The sequence below is a fragment of the Branchiostoma lanceolatum genome, chromosome 14 (genome assembly GCF_035083965.1).
Source record: "Branchiostoma lanceolatum isolate klBraLanc5 chromosome 14, klBraLanc5.hap2, whole genome shotgun sequence".
Lineage (NCBI taxonomy): Eukaryota > Metazoa > Chordata > Leptocardii > Amphioxiformes > Branchiostomatidae > Branchiostoma > Branchiostoma lanceolatum.
This window is the reverse complement of record NC_089735.1, coordinates 8,266,452-8,289,667: the sequence shown is the minus strand read 5'-3', so window position 1 is coordinate 8,289,667 and position 23,216 is coordinate 8,266,452. Positions and strand designations below refer to the sequence as shown.

Here is a 23,216-nt window from a genome sequence, read left to right as displayed (position 1 = left end):
GACTGACGTTTGATGCCCTTGATCAGAACAAGGAAGGATGTGAGCTCTGTTTATTAACCTTCAGCTCTCTAAGGTGCCATCCAGTGAGCTTGAGAACAGTTGTGGGATAACAAAGGTTATCTGAACTATTTGTTTTCAAAATTAAAGACATCCGCCTTGTTTCCGAATCATTTCATCATCTTGGTTGATTCCCTGTCTTTTTTTGCCGCCAGTTTCAAACCACTTACCATCATTTGCCCCACATTTCGTGGTGACTCCCTGAAGCAATACATAAGTGCTTTTCCAATGGCAGGGAGAACCCTGGGAGACAGTAGGGGCTTACCACTGGGCCCAGGGAGTCAGAAACTAATGCATTTCTACGGGAATTAACGGAAGGTTGGTGGTCATACTCATAAAGTAAGTGATCCTTCCCAGCATGTTAGCCATTTTCCTGAAGAATCTTGTGAAGGAAAAAAAGTTAAGATAAAGAGATGGTCTTCATTCTGTCCGGAATTGATTTCGGGAGTTTGCCGCTGATTTATGCATGATACACCGGTGGGTTTTATGGCTCCCCTATAGGTACCGGTACCGTCGGATTAAGCCAAATTGGTGGTGACATAGCTGCATGCATTCTCTGACACGGCACTGTGGCTACGGATTATCTACGGGCTCTTTGTCAAGCCTGGGTGATATTTTTACCTGTGGGGTCTGCGAGGTCAATCGCAATCCATTCATTTGTAATGAGGATTTTATGGAGATGCTGTCCCCAGTAATTTGGGAGGAGGCAAGAAGATGGACAAAGGACATCATTTTTGGCATCAGCAAATGTGGAGAAGCAGAGAACTGCAACTGCACACTTCTAGTGGTGATCTGTAACTTTTAACATAGACTTATAATGTAGATTATAAAATTTATTGGTACACGGTAAAGCCTTTATAGATACTGGATGAAAAGTTTATACTTCTTTTACATTAATGTGGAAGATTCCCCCAAGAAAGGCAAAATAAATGTTTTTTATAACTACTACATGCAACTACTACATGCAACTTGCTGTCTCATTCGGTGAGTCACAGTCACGTTAAGTTTGTGCATGATACAACTGCTACATTGAAAGGTATTGTTTGTACAGCAATCTTGTTTGACAAAGGGTTTGAAGAGAAGAAGTCCTTACTTTGATCAGTCACATTACCACGTTTGCTGAATGAAAAGCTCTCCCAAAGTTGTTTATTGTGCAAGGCCGTTGAAAGGTCGGTACACGCCCGAGGGAAAAAGGTTTTGTGTGGACAGGACGTTACGTAGCGTGCAACGTACATGGTATTGTTTGGTACACAAGGCTACCTGTTGCCAGGAGTTATTGCAAAGGTGTTTATCTAGAACTACTGGCACTGGTCAGAGTAAATTGTGTTTGTCTCATCACAAATGTGTTCCTGCTTTGTGAAGTGCCAACGTGGCAGCCCGAATGTTGTCCAGATGTGTGCGTTTTTTTACCCAGGCAAAACCAGTAACGTACTGCCAAGATTAAGGTAGAACAGACTGGGTAGGGTGATAAGAGAATGCAACTTGCCCTCCGCAACCTTGCGCTGTTTTGTCCGCAAATAACTGTTGCTTCCAAGACTCGACTGAAGCCAACGGCAGTTTGAAGAGAATTGGACGCTCGTAATAAAGTTGTATGTTCCAGTTTTGCCATCCTTGGGGATGTCGTAATTTGCGGCCCAACCCCAGCAATTTGGACATGCCAGCGGGGTCAAGCCGAGAGTCTTCAGAAGCGGGGCCTGAGCAATAGACTGTATTATCACCGGTGTCACTCATATGAGATAGGGCCTTTGCATGTTGGCAAACAAAATTGCTCCCTACCCTTGTGCGCCTTATCACTTGGCCCGGGCAGTAATGGAAAAGCGTACCCACTTGTGCTGAGTTATCAAAATGTTTGGACTTTGTATAACAAGCAAATCCAGTTTAGTGAGCACAGGGCTGTTGGTATGATGACGTCAACCCAACCTTGTTCTAGGTCCACCCTACATAGAAAAGAGAAGACATTTTCCACTGCATGCCAATTCCGCACTAGTGAACGCATTATTAGGCAAAAGCATTCATGCGAAACTACACAGATGACACTTCTGCCGAAAAGGCCAGGTCGGAAAATTATTATTGCCCTAGCATTTAAGATAATGCAATATGCTGTCAGTTTCACCCTCCCGCTCGTAACTTTTTATTAGTCGAGAGGGGGACGCAGTATTCCGCTCTTCCAAAGAGTTATTACAAAATTGCAATATTGCAGGTTGTAGAATTGTCTTCCCTCCCCTAGTTCATAGAGTGAAAACCAAACAACACACTTCAGTTCCCTACAGGGCCCCTCCCTCACTCCTTCACACTATCTTCGCCCATTTATCAAAATTGCTATCCCTTCAGGCGATCCAAACTCTCAGTGGAGTTGTACACATGCAGCTCCGACCTTGACATCGCCATAAGTAGTTACAACTTGGCACTGAAACTTCAAATGTGTTCAGCTGCCATAGATTGTATTCTGGATAACTCAATTTTTCTTTATTGTCCTTTTTGAAAAACTGCAACTGAGAGTGGGATAGATAAAGATTCAAGTGTCATTTCTGCTTAAACATAGACACAACAGATCTGTCTTCGGGGGAATCCTCGTTTTTTATCTTCAACTTTCTAATTAACGAGGCATACTAAAAGTTGTTGATGATGAGTTTTCAGGAAACCTGAACTCCTAAGTTTCAGACAGGTAGTCCATAAAGTTTGACAGATAAAAGGGTCCTCTGCTATTGAGAACACATGTTGACCTATAAGTTCAGACTGTCTCAGGAGTTTGTCTGGTTTGAGAGTGACTTCTTGACTTGAAAGATAACAGGGAATGTATTTGTGCATACCAGTTTTCTTTTTTCTCACAACATTGTTGATTTGTTGGTTTCTGAACATTTCTTAGTAAGATTTTAGCAACAGGACAATACAAAAACAGAAGGTTGGTGTGAAAACTTGCTTCCAAATCTGTTTTCATGTTGATACTTCAATCTAGCATTATTTTGTTTAAATCCAAGAAACAAATAAAACAGCTTTCAGTAAGTTCTTGAAATATGAAATATCATTTTAGACTGCTCATGTATTTGTGCACACCAGTTTTCTAGGCTCACATGGGGGCTTTCAGGAACTTGCATCAAGACTTCAACTGCCACGCACTTAACCAAGGTGACACTTGTTTGAACAAGATCATTACCATAATATCCAGCTAATAATATTTTTATGCAGCTAAATCCAGAACTCCTGTGTTGGAGCGCGTTTAAGTGCCAATGAAAGGGTAGTTATTGGTGCCAGGAGCCTCTCTCTCGGGCTGGAGTGAATTGCGGAGTTATTACATTTCATTTGTGCTCAACCAGGAGCAATAAGTGCAGTAATGTAGCCTTTATGAGTTCTCTTATCTGACAACCTTTGCCGACAGAAAAAGGTCAAAGAAAGGGGAGCAACTGCTGTGTGAATAGGGCACACCTTGTATTCGGATCAGCGAGCAGGCGAAAATAGATCAAATGCATTGCCTAGTGCGCTGAAAAGAAGAAAGAACTGGCAAAGAAGAAAGACGGAGCACCATAGTTGATCCACATTTTTCTTGGTAGCTCGCAAGCATGGATCTTGTAGAGTCACGTTGATTTGGTAAAGAGTACACGAGGAAATCCCCCAATCATTCATAGTCAAGGTTAGAAAGTGACCGGATTTGTGGGGTAGGGCGTTTGGAACTGGACCGAGAGGGTCCGCAGCCGTATTTAGAAGTCGTCAGATCAAAATATACCAGTTGGCAGGCTTAGGGGATGGCCCTGGGTGTAGAGTTACACTCTTTATGTACAAGGACACTGGTACAACGAACTGTTTACAGACATTTGGTCGTTCCTCGCGGTGCTCTTGTGTATCATATGTTGCTGTCTATGATGTTTGCTGTAACTGAGTATGCGGCGCTTCCCGCTGTTGACTTATGCTCTTCAATGTGACCTTCCTGCTCAGTGACCGTTGTTTGTTTGCTTTGCTCGGTAGCTCGGAGAAGATCTTTCGACATTTAGAATGTCGCCGTAAAAGTCGTTTGTTTTATGCCCGGGGCTACAAATGCCACATGCTGAAAGAAAACCAGTTTGTCATGTCAATCATGCATGTTAGATATCGCAGCTACTTGATCTGTGAGCACACATTCAGTATTGTCATATTTCTAGCCAACTTTCACTTCTAAAGATTGTAATATTTTAGTCCCAGAAAAGTTTTGCCATCATAACATAAGTGGGTTTATTAATTCTAGAATTAAGTCATTGTAAAAAGAGGAACAGGTATTCCTACGAATTAGGCATTCCTGCAATTTGTATAGTGTCAAGTGTTGTCCGAAGGAATAACTGGACATCGGAACTGCTCCATTATACCGCATGCATGCCAGTGATTCCACATGTTACCAGGATACGGGCGCAGAATTAGGCCGGAATGTATCAGTTGTAGTTGCCAGGGAGCCAGAAGATAAATGACGGGCAACTGTAGTGGTCCACCACGCCGTGAAGGTCAAACAATGTCATTTGGGAAGTAAATGTTAATGTTACTGGTAATGTCGCTGATTCTGAACTATAATCGTCATCATCTTGGCCTGTTATGTACTTAATGGCAAACATTAGGATTAAATTGACTGGTATAAAAATATGTTGCATAGAATTTGTTTTGCAAGGCAATTTTTAATGACTGAAACAGTAGCTGTTTTGTTTTGAGTACGTAATGTTTTTGTTTATCAGACATGGTGTCGGTGTTGTTGGTGGTTGACATGTCAGTTAACATATTGTTATTGTACGTCGTTAGTAGTCAGCTTGTCTTGAGGATTTAGTGGGATCGTGACAACTGGTTGAGTTGAATTCCTGTGGCAGGTGGCGATGTGACATTACCTAGAATAACACTTGGCAGTGGCAGATGTTACAAGGATAGAATGGAACACTTGTATAAATAGCTTGGTTATCGCTGTATTGAGTTTCTGACTGGGGTTTCGGATAAAGAAACATTCTGAAGGTCACCCATAAGGGGTGAGAAACATGGGGGGTGTCATGTGTGTCAAGGATACTCCCCCCATTGATACTTGTGTCTATGAATAGTTTTACTACAACCAGCATTGTAGGGCTGCGTACCTAATTGTAACACCTGGTACTGGTATCTTTATCTATATAGCCGGTATAACTGCCATTCAGCCAACACACCAGCTACGTACATGTACGTCAATTTTGTAAGTAACCTATGGTCTTCATTGACGACGGAAACGGTAAAAAAAAATGTTTATTTTGACTGCACACACACAGCCAACTCTCTCTAGAGAGAGTGAGGATCTTGCATCAAAGATGGTGCTGATTTCAATGCCCATACAACGGTAACATATTTTCCCGCTGCTAAATTTGCATCTTTCTGGTGGGAATTACACATTTTAAGCCACAAAAAATAGTAGATTCTTATTCATGATTTTGTTGATTCATGGTACTTGCACATTGACTTCTGGTATTTTGGACTTGTGCTTAAAGCTTTTCGCAGTATCACACCAGCCCTATTCATTGTTATTGGTTCATATTTGAGAATGAAAAACAAATATCGGTGCTACTCCTATAGGAGAGGCGGAAGCACCCCAACTGGCCCGTCGAGATCATTTTGGCTCTCTGCTTTGTAAGACAACAGGCGGACTCCTGATGCATGGGGAGGATAGGAAAGATAACTGCAAGGCAAACTGCTAATAGCACCAAGCTTCATACATGAAATCCTGATTTCCGGCCATTAGAGGAAGGTTGAAGTGGGAGTGAAGTCCTATCTTGTCCGTGATCTAGTTCATACTTAGAAAGGAGGATATCATTGATGCACAACCTAGGGTAGAAGACCTACGATGATGCTGACAATCGAGCTGCTTTGTATGCACTTTTCAGCAATGTTAAAGACAGGAGGGCTGCGCTGTATGTAGGTTAGATAAGAAGTAGGTCAATTCAGTTTCTGGCAAGATATAGTTTGGGTTTAGTACGAAATATTCCAGTCACAAAATTAGTATATACATTTTGTACTTGATTGTAATTTGATTTGATTTAGGTGGAGTACAAGTACATAGACATTTAGTGTTTTTAGAAAGATGCACAACCAAAGGTAGAGGAGATTCAAGCTGCTTTGTATGCATTTTACGGCAACATTAAACTTGAAGACAGGAGGGGTTTTGCTGTGTTATAAGTAGGCTATCAGTTTTTCTGGAAAGATTGAGTTTGGGTTTAGTTTTGAAATATTCCACATTTTGGGAAGCCGCTCCCTCCTCCAATAATGACCTTGCGCGGCTCGGCCCAAGTAATCCAAGTTGATGGGGGTGTGGAAATGGACTGGCAGTGTTTTTGGGGGCTGAAACCAATAATCCGATGCTAAAAGCGAGGCGAGAAGACCGGTGGCTCCTAATGGAAGTTGCCAGCTCCCCTTCCTACTACCCATCATCACTGTAGCGTGCAGATCGGATATTGAAACAGGGAAATTACGGGCGCTACGCCTAGGGACTGACACCCGCTCCTGATGACTATCTTTCAGCACTGCAATATCCAAGTAATAGCAATTCTATTTCTGCTCGAAATAGTGTTACGGTCATCCCGGCTTTCCAGTCGTAATTTTTATTAAAATGGCAAGTATTCCCCGGGACGTGAATTTGGGGGGCCGTCGTTTGCGGGTAATTTAATAGGGCCGGGTACTGGGATATTGGATGGAAGTGTTAAGAGTTGGTGATGGCACTTGTTAGTTCAGGCATGTGCACATTTTCCAGCACAGTGGATCCATCACGGCGGGGAACGGTACAGCGCTCCGCTCGCAATTTCCAACTAGTATTGGCGCAGAATTGGACGCATGAATCTGAAGGCCCAGGTGGGCCATGAAGATCTGTGGAAATGTTCTCAGAAGCATCGACAAGACAGATGGCAATGAAAGACGGTCTCCTGCTTTGGTCTGAAGCTTTGTTTTATTATTTTAGAAGATGAGAATATGGTGCCACTGATAGTGGGGGAGTGCACAACTGAGTGGACAGAATGGTTTGGTCCATTTCTTAGAGTACCGGAGTGAGAAGGATCATGGAGTGATGTACCAGTCGTAAATTGGAAAAACTCATGTACCAGCATCATTTTCAGACTGTTTATTCATCTTAATATTCGTGTAAGCAAGAAATACCAGAATTGCTTCTCGTCAGGAGTATTATTCTTAATTCTCTGAATTAATTCTGGTAAAAGTCGATGATTTTGGGAAAAACTTGAACAAGTGTTAATTTGATTATCTGTGTCAGCCAATGACAATACTGTTACCTGCATATGACTAGAACAAAGAAATGCTGACACAGGCTGTTGTTATCCATTCAACTATCTATTTTTGTGCCTTTTATGGACATGGAACATAACGATATACTGTTTTCATATTCTTGATACTATAAAACTACCCTTTGTCATTATTGTGTTCATCTAGAATTCATTTCATCAAATAGTTCCACTTAGGGGGCAATATATATTAATGGAATAACATGGATGAAGAACGAAGGACTTGGTTGTAGCTTATGCAATGCTCTGAAATATTACTATTAAGAATGATAAGAATAAATTATGCAGGTCAAGAAACTAGTCTTCTATGGATGGAGAACCATCGTAGTTTGGACCAATTAAAGTTGATATATGGGCAACCCTTGCGCTGTAACAGAATTTTTTATGAATACGTACGAATCCCTAATCCAGTCAAGATGCTATGCTGATCTAAGAAAGCGGCAAAGACTCAAGCCTAGACTCATCCTACAATAGCCTCCACCGGGCCCTCCTACGGGCGTATGGATTGTAGAATTCGTCAGAAATAATAATTAGCCAGTAGAGTCAGTCCATGGTGAAGATCACATTTCGCCCACAGAGCCTGCAAATGAAACCCTGGCAAATATTCTCCCTATAGCCAGCGTAGTTAGTCTGGTAGAGACTAATCGTACAGTAATGTATTTTGCTTGAGTCAACGATTGTTACAGCATATAGTAGTACATATGTTAGAAAATGAATAATACCTTCCTTGCAGTGTTTCTTCTATTTTTGGGGTACCATGTAGGTTTTGGCATGGAAGAATGTAGAAATAAGGTTTGGGGTAAAATTAGTTTGATATTTCGAGTATTATTTGAAATTGCAAGCATATAGCATTATAGTACCTGGCTCATAAAGTATCCTTTTAAAGAGATTACAGTGTTTATCTAGTTGAAGTCCCATGTAAAGAAGATAATTTGTGTAGGAGTATTGCCTTGTGTGCTGCACCAAAAATGAGGAGAAACTGAAACTATGTGCCTTTTCTAGTCAGGTATCAAAGTTACAATATTGAAGGACAATCCAAGGACAAAACGTGTTCCTTTCCAACCCATCTCATTCCTTCTAGGGCACGAATATCATTTGTTTTATAAAATGAATGGCCAGCATGTACCAGCATAAGAAAAAGATGTGATAAGTCTAACTTCTGATGAAGCATACGGCAGTGGATTGAAGAAGTTAGTTTAGGAGGCAGTGGGGGATGACATGTGCACCTGGTGCCTGACAAGATATACTAAGAAGCCACCAGTACCTGGGCACTCTTTGCCAATTATGGTAATTGAAAGATAGGCTCCTGCAGTGGTGCTTGTGATTTAAAAACCCTGAAAATTGCCTTGCCGGAGTGCTGTCCCGCCATGAATGATTCAAGGATGGGAAATTGCTCTTGTCTCAATTTGGTCTCGAGTAGTCTGTCTTGCGGGGCAGGACATGGACATGTGATGAAGTAATGATGGTAATTCTGCCCCCTCCCACCCCTCGGTCAAAGTGCAAGCGATGGACAAGGTTTTACTCTTTCGGCAGAAAGAATACTCGAAAAAGTAAAGTAACTTGCTCATGCGGCACATTTTTGGAGCCAATTCTCAGAGTTTAAGGTTAACACAGTGCACAATTAATGATTATAACATCTTCTATCCTTGGGCCACTGTGGTACAACCATTGATCAGTGCTAAGATGGCAAAATCCATACCCTGTGAGAGACTATTAACAATGCAGTAGGTCAGGTTCTCTCTGTGTTCTAACCCCAGAAAATGGGAGGTACGCAGCCGAACGGTAATCACTTTGAAGTTTGCTTGGCGATAGCATTGACTTATTCAACATCCCCCTAACCATCGCAGGCCCCTAGTATTATCCAATTTGCAGCGAGTGTGTGTTCTATTTAGGCCGGGGGAAAGTCCAATTGCCGCAGACGTGTAATCAAAGCTGAACACCTGGGAGGTCCGGAGAAAACAGCCAGTAAGAGATAACCGCTCTAGATAGCAAGCCCCCCACCCCCCTCAAGCTGAAGACAGGAACCAAATTTCGCTGCGGAATGATGAACTATGGAAATTGGCCGATGTCCTGCCTTTGAGCGAGATGGCGGAGATTACCCTGCCCGCGCCAGGAGAAACTACGCAACCGTCCGCTCCAGCCAAAACGATTAGTTCCCGCTGCTATAGCCTGAAGTAATTCCATTAGAAGGCCGGTACCCTGTTGGTCAACAAGGAAACATACAGATAACGCGGTTAGCGGTACAAGCCCTATCCATGTCACAGGTCAGACAGGAAATTTGCAGGGCTTTGTTCGAGAGCTGATTTCAGACGGAACGTAATCAAGGGCTGTTTTTTTGTTGGAAGATTTGATATCTTCTTTAGTCATGGAACATGGACACGATTAAGTTTCGGAGAACTTGTTGAAGTAAGGAATAAAGATTGACTGAAAGATATGGCTGAAAACTATGATATCCCGTATAATGTTTGCAAGGACTCCGATACCAAGGGAGCGATTGCTGCTTTTGGACTTATCAACATGCAAAGAGAACTTGATACGGTGCAACCTGTACTAGATAAGAGGAATTAGTGTAGATTGTATAATGTCAAAGCACACTTAAATTCTTCAGCTGCTTCTCCCCAGCAATAGGAGCAAAGAGATAGCCAACTTGACAGATACTGATGGAAGGCAGTTTAAGGAGGAAGATTTAATCTTTTTCTGAAGCTTGGAAAACCAGAAAAGAAGCAGCGATTAGAGATAGGAGGGCGGAATAAAGCTTAGATTCTGACAAATGATTGATGAAACGTCCTCTCTGGGATTTAAAAGATAGCTGTCCACCCAAACTTGTATTTCTCAACACGTAGAAAAGATCATCTCTTCAAACATCAAAGCCAAATGATGGCATGTACTACTTTTAGAAAAGTCTAGAATTGTTCCAGCAATATCAACCATCAGAAAAGCCTTACACTTTTCTTCCCAGTGTTATATCTGGCACAATGCCTATTCTGCCTAATATAAAAACATAACAGGGAAGACTAGTGCAAAGTAACTTAACATTGAAAGATTGATTATTGAAAGCACTGATGGATAATGGTCTTAAAGCAGTGGCCAAGAATTCTAATAATGTTGAACCTATGTGGCAAGTTTCGATCCTGTTACAAATTGGGAATCCAAAGGTTGCATGTAAAAAGAGGGCATCGACACTGTTGTAAGATTCAGTTGACTTTTGAAGTCACGGTAGCCCGTGGTGCATTGATGCCACTCCATGCCACTTTAGTTCAACTTCTAACAAAGTGCCAACTGCCAAGGGCACTAATGTTAAGAGCAAGGGTGTCACAAAGGAATACAGTGATTTAGCCATGTGGTAATAGCCCACCGACGTGACATGCAATAGTGACAACAGAGAGGGTGAAGTCTCATGAAAAATGTACGCCTGTTTTCCTCAGGTGAAGAGGTGACATCACAGGAGAATTTTAGCACCTTGTGAAAGAGCTTTCGTTACAGTTGGCTAAGCGTGCGTTTGAGGGCGTATGAACTATTGACTGAATTTTTGATAGAAAGAAAAATGTATTTTATTCGCTTGTACTGCTGCCAACTTTTTGATAGAAGTGTCAGAAAACATTGAGATTTTCTGTCTCTGATTTTTCAACAAAGAAAAGAATAGAAAGTGAAAGCATAAACGATTTAGCATTGTTGATAACCATAAAATATCTATGTGGCCTCTTTTTCGTCCATTATCATCTCAATTTTTCCTGAGTTTTTCACTTTTCATCTCTTTGAAGGAAATAACTGGATGTAACAGGCATGTAACAGTCCTGTCCCTGTATGAAGTATTGTTTGTTTTATTGCCGATAATGGCCACATGTACACGTACCATAAGCGTTCACCATGTGAGTCCTTGCATGATGGATGGTGGTGCCTATAGGTGTTTGCGTCCCTGTCATGGCGGTGGCGGTGAAACCGGTTTCGACACGGCGGAAAGATTAGTGGTCATGGCAAGACAAATAGAAGCCTGGGACGGAATTGTGTGGAGTGCGGCTGAATAATGCCGTTTTGTCAGGCCTCACCCTTGGCTATAACTGTGACAATGGGATTTTTCCAAGTAGATAGACGGCTCAATCAAAGAGACAGCTTTCTTGCTTCTAGCAGTCTAGATGCTACGCAGGGATAAAACTGTTTAGCCTGCAGTTCGTATTCACCTATGATTAAAAATTGGCCATATTCTGCTATGTGTTTGAAATCTTTGGAAAAACCCCCACTTCATTTGGATATTTCCTTGCACTAAGACCTGTACACAAGAGGGGATAAAAATCCGATAATGAAGCATTTTTATGTGTCTAGTTTAAAAACCATCAGTCAAGCTTAACAAAACATTAAAAAATGTTCAATAAAACAGCTAATAGGTACTTCAGAACAAAATGTTGAGAATATACAATGTATTAGTTAACCTCAAAACGTGATGACTGAAGCCTTGAGAGTTGAGTTAAAATAGCAGTTTGAGCCATAGCATGGTGAGGGTCAAAACAAGGCACAGTGTTAACCACTTGCGCCCCATGTCAGCCTTACCTCCCAATAACGCAAAGGTAGAAATATTGGTGGCAATCACAGTGGTGCCCAACCGTGAGATCCCATTTGCCTTTACCAGAGCGCAATAGGAAATGGCAGTACGGTTGGGTTGGTGGCGCTAGCACTGCAATGGGACTCTCAGTGACAAGTGTGTCTGCCATTACGCTCCACCAAGCAGACGACATCATACGTCTTGGTTAGTTATAGTCAGAATATTTTGTTGACACATCATGATGTTTTAGGATGTAGCAAAGTTTATTTGTAGTTAATTTTTCCCTGTTGGTGAAGGATATGGTTTGTGTATACAGTATCTAGCGTTTATCAGATCCTTGTTGTCGTGGTGAAACCAAAATATGACAACAAGAAGTCCAACTGAAACATCTGAAAAGATGCCCTTAATGAGTAATTGTACATGGCAGCTTCCATATTTTCGTTTGTACAAGAGTGTACAAATGCAATTCTAGGATAGATTGTCTAGCTGGTTGGTTTGAATGGTCATAGATAATGCAACTCGAGATTTATTGTCTTGAAGACAATGCTAGCAGTTGTCTTTTGTAAAGAAATATGTACCATGAGTCTACAGGGACCCATGAGCTCACTGTAACAACCCCAATGACTGATGTCCGCCATTGTTGATTAAGCTGTGGCCGTGCGTGCTGATATTTCTTGCTCCTGCAGAGGATGATATAGAGGAATATTGTTGGCCTTGCTGGCGGTTGAAGATGCGTCGTGTTTCCTCTAAGTTCTACTGTGCGTCACGTTCCCATTATCGGCCCCCCACCCGCTCGTAAATCATTCCCAAAGGTCAGAAGAACGCTGGTTCCCGAGGGCCCTGACATACAAATCTGCAGCCCTGAGTCAAAGGGACGCATTAATATTTCTTAAGAAGATGTCAGGAAGGACTTAGTTCCCTGGGAGCCTCCATTTATCAAAGAGAAGTTCCTTTGTCTCTCAGTGATTGTAGCGATAATGGTTGGCTTTGATTTGCTAGTATTATTGTACCCTAGGGACTGTTTAAGTGGCCTTGGTTACTCGCGAATAGGTAATGTTTCAGAACGTCCTACCCACGCACCGGGTTCTGTCCGCCGTTAACAAGACCACCAGCTCCGGTTACCAATCAGAGCTGCTTTTAATCAGCGTTACGTCCCTGTAAAGCGATAGCTGGAGTTTTGGAAGATCTAATTGGTCCCTTGCTACTTGCTGTGTACCAAGCTACCACTCTGTGGTGTATGCATCGATCAGTTCGAGCAAAGTGCTTTAATGCAGAAGACAGTTTGAAACCTTTTTGAGACTAAGGTGAGATACAAGTTGAGACGTGTCAAGGTTTTGCGGATTGGCCTTGGCCTTGGTAGACACTCGGAGACCAATTAAAGTTCTCTGCAACTGTACCACGCATTTGTGGTGGTCTAATGGGAATGTAGCAGGGTCGTGACCCTTCATATTCAAGGTTCTATGTAGTGTAGGTATGCTAATGCTAATGTTATGACACTGAGCAACTGCCAAGTGTTTGCGATACGTACTTAGCTTTCTGCTATTTCGCAGAGCAACAAAGTCGGTTTACACTTTTGAGTGCATCTTTTAACTTGAACTATTTAGGCAGCCATTGTATTTTAGCAGGCTTCAAGTAGGCAAATGCATTTTGCTGTAATGAAAAGCTTCTAAATTTCCTGCATTAGACATATTAGCAGGTCAATATTTATTCAATGGTTGCTTTCTCATGTAATTTTCGCACAAGTGTAATCTAAGCTTGGTACGAATTTCGGCTTAAAATCCACACGTGCGAGCCATTAAGATTTTCGCCTAGATATATTTCCCAGAAATAGGTTTGCCAGGAGCAATAGGTCATCCTTGCTTTTAAGGAACTCGAAGTCTTTGTTAGGTTATGGCTATGGATTAGGTGTCAGGCTAGTGGAAAGGCCAAAGATTGAGAGCCTATCGTATAAATCTTCTTATGCAGATGTGTCCTGATCCCCCACTGTGCCAGGAGGCCAGGGTTATGTTTCTCATTTCTAAACTGCTTATGAAGACGTAATCCAGGTGAATTACAGCACACGTCAGGGTTGTCTTACAGTTACGTCCGCACTGTTTCATACCTGTGTGTGCAGGGGAGCTCTACTAAAGGTGGGAGTACCATTAGTAAAGGATCACTGTCAATCTGACTTTGAGTGCTGCCCATGGTGCTGAATTCCAGGCAGCTGTTGTACTCGTTTTGGTGTTGCTTTCCGTCAAACATTATCTCGGTTATAACTTTCAAATTGAAGAACAGACAAGACTAGGTATTTGGTTATATATGAGAAGGAAAGATTATGGAATGCAGCCAAGTGTAAAGGAATGGTTTAGCTACGAACACAATCTACTTCACATCTAATTGCTCTCAGTGAAGTAAGGATTAAGAAAGTTTTCTTCCCAGAGGGTATTTTTTATCATTAGATTGAAGGGATTATGATAGCCCAGACTGTGTTTCTGTATTGGAAGGCATTAAAAGATCGTAAAAGAGGGACCCTTAAGGAGAGCTCTAGGCAGTCGTTGAAATGTTTGCTCGAGGGATTTTCTTCCATTTTCGTAGAATTGATAGGCATTATGGAGGGGTATTAGGATGCAAAGGGTGAAGCTGGTTTATATCTTATGGCCTCCATTGAATGATGATCATAGCATAACAGGCCGAACGGGCATTTCCTCATAAATCTCCACCCAGTTTGTGATTACTTAAAAGCTCAACCCCTGGCAATCTTTTCCTAGTTACTGGTCATACATAGATTACAGTGCAAATAAGGTTATAAATTCTGCTAATGTGAATAGGGGGAATCATCTAATGTAGGGAGTAGGCTATGCGATACAGCCCATGAAATAAAGCTCTCGAGTCCTCGCAAGATATGAGAAATAGTACTAGTAGGGGGGCCGTATTTTTAAAGCGATATGTACGCCATCAATTACTCTGGACACATTTACACGCCAGCAACAGTTGATAAAGGGAGTTATCCATTACTGCGAAGAGTTGGGTTTAAGCTAAGTGAAATCTTAATGCGGTCATCATGTGCGTGCGTGTGTCTACCGTGTCTGCGAGAAAATTGCTCCAGCCTTCCGTGGTATCGCTCGACACCTTGAGTAAGACTGCACAAGCGAGATCTAGTCCTTTGGACATTCTGTTTGACAGTCGTTACAAAGGCAAAGCCGTGTTGCGAGCGAGCGGCGCCCCCTTTTCTGATGAAGAATTAGGCTGAGTACGGCGGCTAATGTGCCATTTCTCACGTTTTAAAACACCCCACCTGGACCCATTTCTATTGCCCCTAATCAGCCATCTGAAAGAGCACCCAGTCAAGAGTGTGAAGCTCATTAAAGCGAAACCCTCGCGGCAAAGTAGGGTCAAGAGTCTTGGGTTATCTATCAAGGTGCTGCATTTAGAGGCTAGACTTTGGTGTCATGCATACGGCGGGTAGAAGAGGAAATATTTGTGTTTGTATTCTGTGGATCGACAGAGGTTCAAGCCCTGCTTGAGCATGGTGTGAGGGGATGCATTGGTCCTTTTGGATATGGACATAAAGCCGGCGATCTCGTGTATGGGGAATCTTAAAGCACAAGCAAGTAATAAAGAACCCAACACAAATAAAGTAGCGATGTTCTTGACTGAAAAACATGAGCCATGGCAAGGTGCCATTGCACTACCACTAGTACCAGCCATCGAAAAAGGGCCATGCTTTCCTCAGCCTGAGGTTGTCTTCTTTACCTGTTTTTTAGACACACACAGACTTGCCCACACTCAATAGAACCAGAGTTATTTGTCTCCCAAAGCACCAGGCATCTCGTGGGAGGGAAAAGTTTGAAGATGCATTGCGCCAGGAATGTGCCTATGTGTCAGACTCGGAATGGATATGCACGGTTCATTGCCCACAAACAGAGAAACAGCCCCAATCTCCTCCTCACACATTTTTACAGCCGCTACATCTAACTTTTATAGAATTTCCAATAAAGTTGGTAAATTTACTTCTCCACGCAATCATCCCGTGGTGATGTTTTCATTTTGCAGACTGAGTCCGTTCACTTAGCGCGAAAAGCCCCACTGTGCTTTGGCATATGAAGTGCTGCACTGAAACGTGTCCAGTAGCTTTACTGTGTCTATGAGCCGTGATTGTGGCGATGTTATGATCAAAGCATGGTAGTGCATGTTGTATGTTCACATGAATATGTGATACAATATCTTGAAAGCCCTTCCTGTCTAAGAACTTGCAACAGTATCCAGCTAGCTGTTATTCACTGCTAACAATTTAAAATGTAGATGAAGATTTATTTGTTGGTTCTCAAAACTGATGCATGTTTTGTGTGTTTTTCAATATTTTTTCATAACAATTTTGAACACTAATTTGCCATAAGACCATACGGTTAACACATGGTAGCATGTTGTATGTAAAGCCTTATCCTCTGTGTCTAGCAAAAAAAAGAAAGGCAAAATGTTGACTAAAATGTATTTGTTGGTTTGTAACTTAAACATGTTTTCTGCTAAGCAGTGCTTCAGCATAAGACCATACAGTAAATGTACAATGTATGGTAGCATGTTGCATGTGAAGTCTTATCCTTGGTGTCGCTGCTCCTAACGCAGCATTCCCTCTGATCTCTGCAGGAAAATGTTCGTGGGCGGCCTGAGCTGGGAAACAACAGAGAGTGAGTACCTGTTTTCCTCGTTAATGACATCTCGTGTAATAAGGCTGTTCACAAATTAAACTGCTCATGAGCACCGTAGATAGTCTGTTGAAGTTGAAGGCCCCTGAGGCATAAACAAAATGTGTGGAAATGAAGTAAGCACGACAAGAACTGTTTACATGTAAGGGGCCTTAACTGTTGGCATATCACCCACAATGCATCTTGCTGTGCATGCGCAGTTACAATTGTGAACCAGCTTATACTCCCTTACCACTGAGGAGCCGACCGTTGAACAACTGTTAAGGACCAAAAATGTCATTAGCAGTTCAAATATATTTAAATCATACTTTTCCGTTCAATTTTTAAAGTCATACGTCATACAAATCCATATTTTCACTTAACAGTCAGTCAGTCAATGGTCCCCATCCAGTGGAAAAGGGCCCTAATGAGTTGACAAAATATTCTAATTTGAGAGATGATACAGACAGAAGTGATTCATTTGATAAGACAGATAAGATAGAATTGTCGCCTTTTGGCTTCCACGCAAACCAAACTGTCACAAGTACTGCGGCTTACGCACAGTCCCTCGTAGTCAGTTTAACAGACTAGCAGCGGTTTGGATCGGAGAATGGGATTTATAGATTGATTGGCGCCGTGTGGACTTGTGATTAGAGCAGGTAACTTTGTTGCTCCCTCCAAGAAGGGTCTCCCAACAGTCTTGATTAGATTGAGCGCTGATCAATACTGTCTGTTAATCACAGCCCCGCCACAAGGGGAATCAGGCCAGTGGAATTTCATTCCAGTCAGATCAATTGCTTTGGCCCGGCACCACAGACGACACTGTTATCCTCTTCAAGACAGTGTTGGCCTTCCTTGAGAGAGGGTACTGCCTTGTGATTAAAGAGAAGACAGATCGCAGCGGCTTTCCCGCCTACAATTACGCTACCTTCTCCCTTTAGTGGGATTAGCCGCAGCTGTGATCAAGTTGAACTGTAGTTCGCGGGATGGGAAGGCCTGACCGGCAGGAAATGCCTAACTTCCTCTGTATTAATTATTTTTGAGATACCGTGAATCGTTGTAAGTTCGCAGGGACTTACTTTTAGCGGTAGGAGGGAAAGGACATGTTTTTTTGTTTGAAACAATTCAGCAGTTAGACAGAGCACTTGTTCTCAATGTGATTTCTGTTGAACCTTTATCTGTACATAACAGAATTGGACCCAGTGGTTTTATTTGATTGGATCATTTCATTTGCCAATAATTGAATCAGATGCCTCATGTCAACTGGCCAGTGGCAGATTTGCGGTAAATCAGACTGTCCTCTTAGGAGATTTGCTACATTGAATAGAAAATAAAAATGGAAAAGTTAAGGAATGTTTTTTTACATTGTATCTTCGATCTATAGACTAACTGTCTGGCGCTTTTTTTCTTGCGATCAACAGAGGACCTGAAGGACTACTTCACACAGTACGGTGAAATCGAAGACTGCACGATCAAGATCGACCCTGTCACGGGAAGGTCACGCGGCTTCGGATTCATCCTCTTTTCCAAGGCGGAGAGTGTGGAGAAGGTGGGTGTCTCCCTTTTGGTTTCCTTTTGTTTTTATGTATGGGTTTTACAGTCAATCATTTGTGTGTAACAACACAAAGATCACACATTGGAGAGGGTGGGTAAAGTGGGAGGCACTTATGAAGTACAGAGTTGTGAAGACAAGTTGGCAAATTGGAAAAGAATTGTCTATGGCACGAAAAGATGGATTAACTTGCCATTAGCATCCACCTTAAAAAAAAAGAATCAAGTTACAGAACATTATGGACATGTTCAAAGAGATACTGCAATCCCTTGAAGAGTTATCAGAACAATACGGATTTATCTTAACCTCAAAAGTGCAAAGCGTAGGTGTTCCATGTACTTGAGATATTGACAAGTCGGAGTACACCAGAAGCCCAGGCAACCAAACCACTGTTGATCTTTCCTTTGTGTTCTAAACATGACAGGAGACCGTACAGAGCTAGTACCCCAACAGTAACAAAGCGTAGGTGTTCTATGTACTTGAGATATTGACAAGACAAATCGTACCAGCTAGAAGCCAAGGCAACCAGGCCACTGCTGATCTTTCCTAAGTGTTACCGTGACTACCGCCAGCTTTGCATGCAGGTGTAGCGAGCGGTACTCATTCTGAAAAGACAGTGGAGTGTTCTGAACGTGACAGGAGACTAATGGAGGAGTGGTCAAGTGTTGCAAGGTCATCAATTACTAAGCAGACTCTGCACAAAAAGCAGCTCAAAGTCTTGGCTCAAGGGCTATCAGCTTTTCCAAATAGATGGCCATTACAGATAGACGTGTCAAGTAGAAGCTGTGGCCAGGAAGAAAGAAGTGTGAAAGTACACATAGCAACCACACGTCAGCAAAAGACATGAATTATAGTTACAATCGTTCAGGGGCATACAGGTTAAAACGATTTAGTTTCCATCCAAGATTGTGTCCAGGGCTGTCCAAATACATGTTAGATAATGTTCACTGTACACTGGTCAAACTTGAATGGTAGCCATCCTGTTTTAGCTTTGTTTGCTCCTTTGATCACTTCCCTGCAGAATAGCCTGGCACCTGTTGAAAGAGAAACAATAAGCATTTGAATATTTGCGTAAAACATAGGCGAGAGTTCTGACTGGCTTGAGTTGCACAGTCCATATAATGGCACAGTAGCCGAGTTTGACGACCTATGTAACAACACATCCTATGAGAAACATTCAAGTCCTGATATAACGTAGGACAGAAAACAGACTATTTTGCATGAAAGTGACATTGGAGATAATCGGAGCCTAGAATGATATAAATTCAAAACTCGCATGCCTAAAAGAAAAAATTGCGAAAAGAAAATGCTGTTTGCATAGGCACCAACCCGGTTGCTCACATAGGATTTCCAGACGCCCAAACCAACAGTGCTGGCTGGTAGTAAATATTCTCCATCCTGTGTCCATAACAAGGTTCATTTCAGCAGGTGAATTTGTCAGGATAGATAAGATGAAAGCTGGGCTGATTTCCCTTGATAATTAATCCATCAAATCCTGCTTACCTTTCCACAAGAAGGGGACAAGCGAGATGCGAACGGTAGATAGAGGGCCGCGGTGGCAGTAAGTTCATTGGTGTGTTCTCCGTTGTACGTTATCTAACGTGTTCAGGCAAAGATAGATGTGTAGATTGCTGCAACACCCCCAGGCTACGGTATAATGTAGGTTTGAAAAATACTCTCAGAGAAAAGCGCAAACCACACAAATCTTCCACATAAAACAGCCAGACTGTCTGCGCGGAGGGTAAGTTATGATAGTGCCTGCCTTTGTGATCAATCTTCGCTTGTGTCCGGCCCGTGGAAGAGCTTTCTTGTCCCTTTGATGTGAGAAGGGAAATGCATCTTACTTCAGAGGATCAGGTCCGAAAGACGAACTCTTAAAAGGCTGCGTGTTCGGTGATGGCAACCTTCCTTGCCTAATGACCTGTTCGAAACGTGCCAGCTCTGGGGAGACGCATGGACAAATATGCAGGAAAATGAATGATAAGACAGCGAGGTGGCGGCAGGGCAAGGTATTGGGCGCAATAAAAGTTAACATATGAAGGAGGTGCTTTGAAGGGCAAACGGGCTGACAGGAATTACGACAGTTTCGCAGAGCTGCGATTCATATAGCCGGTATGAACAGATGATTTATAGCGCCCGGACGGCACGGCAAAGCGGAAAAGTTCTTCTTTACACCCGCCCGTCTTCCAGGTTAATGGAGACAGTTTTGTAGCGCTCTCATTGGGAGTCATATTCATCCGGCATGCGCAAATGGAGGGAAATCACCTGTGTGCGAGTACAAGGCTCCTCCCGGAATACTCGGAATGATATCACAATTTACACTGTAAAGGAATAAAACCAGGTTTATTTCCGTCTCTTAACGGTCGCCCCAAATTGAAAATGGGAAGATGTATGGCGGAAAGCCTATCGGGATGATGCCTGTTGTTGTGATTGCTACGGTCCCGCCGTAGTTATCGAGAAAGGATTAACAAGGCTGCTATGAAAATGAGATCCTTTGCTCGAGGACAGTATTGCTTCCATAATGGATGTGGATGGCTTAGGGCAGAAGCGGACTAGAGCGCCGCGGCAGTAAGTAATAGTCCCCAAGTTCTTCATCACGAATGAAAAATGTTGCTGTCCGGGAAGAGGAATCGTGCCGGGATCAGATATGTTACCGGACTAATGTCACTGACCTCCCCTAGTACTGGCTGTGCTGGAATTCAGTAGATACTGTTACAGTTAGATCTTTGTGCCAAAATGTGCTATAGCAATCTTACCAGTGTGTCTAACTGGGTTTGGAATTTTACTGTGAAATAGGCAAATTTCGACAGCACAGAATTTATCGTTATCGCCTAAAGATAAGATCAAGTTAGCCTAACTAACCGGAATAGTTTTCCCATTGAATATTTTCTTTATGATTTCTGCCAACTTTCTGTGTATAATAGCCCCCAGATGGATTAAGAATGCTAGACGCTTATCCATTTCACATAACACACTGACCTACATGTCAGATTAGATTATGAACTAAAAACAGGGCAGTGGTGTTTTCTTCGTATGTATTTACATGCTTGTAATCTACACCTGAATGCTAGAGTCCACATATGCATTCCCAGGGGGATTTGTTTTTGGCTACACCTCACGGTGCTGGTCCCAAAAAAATGTTGCCAGAATTGAATCACTAACTTGAAAAGGGGTACCCAGAAAGATGAAACCATGAATGTTAACCTTCTACCTGCTTCCTAACCCTGTAACCAATACAAATTTGGTACCAAACAGCTACTTGAGCTGGTTAAAGGTTAAAGAAAATTTGTGTTTCGGACATATATATGGAATCCCCCTCCCCCAAGCCCGAAAGCAGTTTTCAGGACACCTAAGCATATTTAGGCCATATGTCACCTGACTTGGGCAGGAGATAGTTATTTTCCACCCCATAAAGCTGAAAGCATGTCCTAAAAACTACCCAGATACCACAAGCTAAGATCAAATGAATTGGATTCAATGAAAAGCAGGTGACCTTATCTATTGACTCAGTGCTTTTTTTATTTCTTTTGAATGGCACATCTGGGTCAAATCTTGCCTGTATATTATATAGCCTGAATTCCAATGTGATAAGGTGACTTAATATGAAACAGCCATCTTTCACCCTCCTCCAGTAATTGTGCTTTATATTGCCCTGTTATGAAAGTTCTGGAGGCAATATTTCACAATAAATCCACTTGATTACTATATACACCCCTACCTTCCTTATTAACTATTCAATCATACTTTCATTGTCACAGTAATCCATAGCCTTAATCCACTTTATGTTAGTAACACCTCGTAATGCATGTGGAAAATGTTTCAAGTTATTCGATCAGTCACTTCTTGATCAAATTTATAGCCTTGAGAGCTGGCTACAAGCTTGAGGACTTTCGATATTAGGAGAGATCCTTCAAGCCACTTTGAGGTAGCTGCACCAGAAAGTAATTTTCGGTAGCATTTGTATGTGTGTGTGGATGTGGATGAACAGCATAACTCGAGAAGGCCTGGATGGATTGTCTTGATATTTGGTATGTGGACTGGTCTTGCTGAGACCTGGAAATGATTAGATTTTGGGCCCCCTAGCGGCTTGTTTAGATATGCTTTTTGCAACCATTTACCAAACAAGATATGTCTCCAGTTTTCTTCCCCGGAAACAGCAAGACACCAACGATGACACAGATGAAGTGGTTGAGTATGCACGTCATGTTGCCATAGTTACCGTTTGAACATCAAGTGCCATTTTTTAGATACAGTTAAGATCGACTGAGGCCTCCCTTGATAGCGTAGCCTTCCTCCTGCAAGATTTTGTTTTACTGGGAGTGAGATATATGTCTTGTTTATGAACATCTTCAGGGTATTGTGTTGATAGGCTATTGTCGGTATTTACCAAAAATCGATCTGAATGTAATTGGTTACTTTATATCCCACCTTGGCCTTTCGGTCATCATGCAGTGGGTTAATTACGACTGTGCCTCCCTTCGCCAACCCCCAGGCAGCTTAGCTATCTCCCATCCTGTAGGGCCATGTTGGGGAAGCTAGGGGTCCTCTAGGGCTGGCTTGTCAAGTGGACAGTAGTTGTTAAAACTGGGAACTGAGACAGGTAGGGTATGAGGCTGGAGGGGAGGGGTGATGTCCCTGTAGCTCAACTTGTAGCAGCGTCACAGTTGAGCTCCTGGTTCCAATAAGTTGGTAACTGGGACATTGGTCCTAGAAAGGGCATCACGGTTGGGGCTGCATCTGTCTTTCAGAAGGGACGCAAAATGGGGGTCCTGTGTTTGAGGAGGTGCTTTAAACACGTTAAAAGGGGAAGGGCTAGCAACCGCTCCCTGTAAAAAAAATGTACCATGCTAAGTGTACAGAAACAGCAAGGAAACTTGCTGCCGTGTTCCATTAGGCACTACAACAGTCTGAACGAACAAGACTCATGGTGCAAAAGAGGTCATAGTGGGGTGTAGGGGGTTTTTGCAGTTTAGTTTTTCATATACATTTTTTTTCACATTCTCCCTAGTTTCATCTACACGCCCATGATCTTTCCCAGCAGGTCCCTACCTTGAACGGCACTACAAGCGTTTGTCTCAATTTTTGGTCCGCCCCCTTCCAAGTGATTAGATTTGTGACGGAACTGAAATGGATTGAGACAGCGAAATCGCTGCACA

General features: G+C 42.5%; 1 protein-coding gene across 10 annotated transcripts in view; it reads left to right on the top strand.

Annotated features, from left to right (window-relative positions):
* LOC136448383 (heterogeneous nuclear ribonucleoprotein D0-like) overlaps positions 1–23,216 on the top strand; it is a 46,148-nt gene that overhangs the window by 10,842 nt on the left and 12,090 nt on the right. For 8 of the 10 annotated variants that reach the window (XR_010757873.1, XR_010757872.1, XR_010757871.1 and 5 more), the window contains exons 2-3: positions 16,450–16,511; positions 17,930–18,057. Coding sequence is in view for 7 of the 10 variants with exons in the window: in XM_066447819.1 (XP_066303916.1) it covers positions 16,450–16,511; positions 17,930–18,057 (190 nt within the window). In the remaining 3 variants the exon portion in view is untranslated. The remainder of the gene's footprint in view (positions 1–16,449; positions 16,512–17,929; positions 18,058–23,216) is intronic. The other 2 variants (XM_066447820.1, XM_066447815.1) reach the window with 1 other exon arrangement.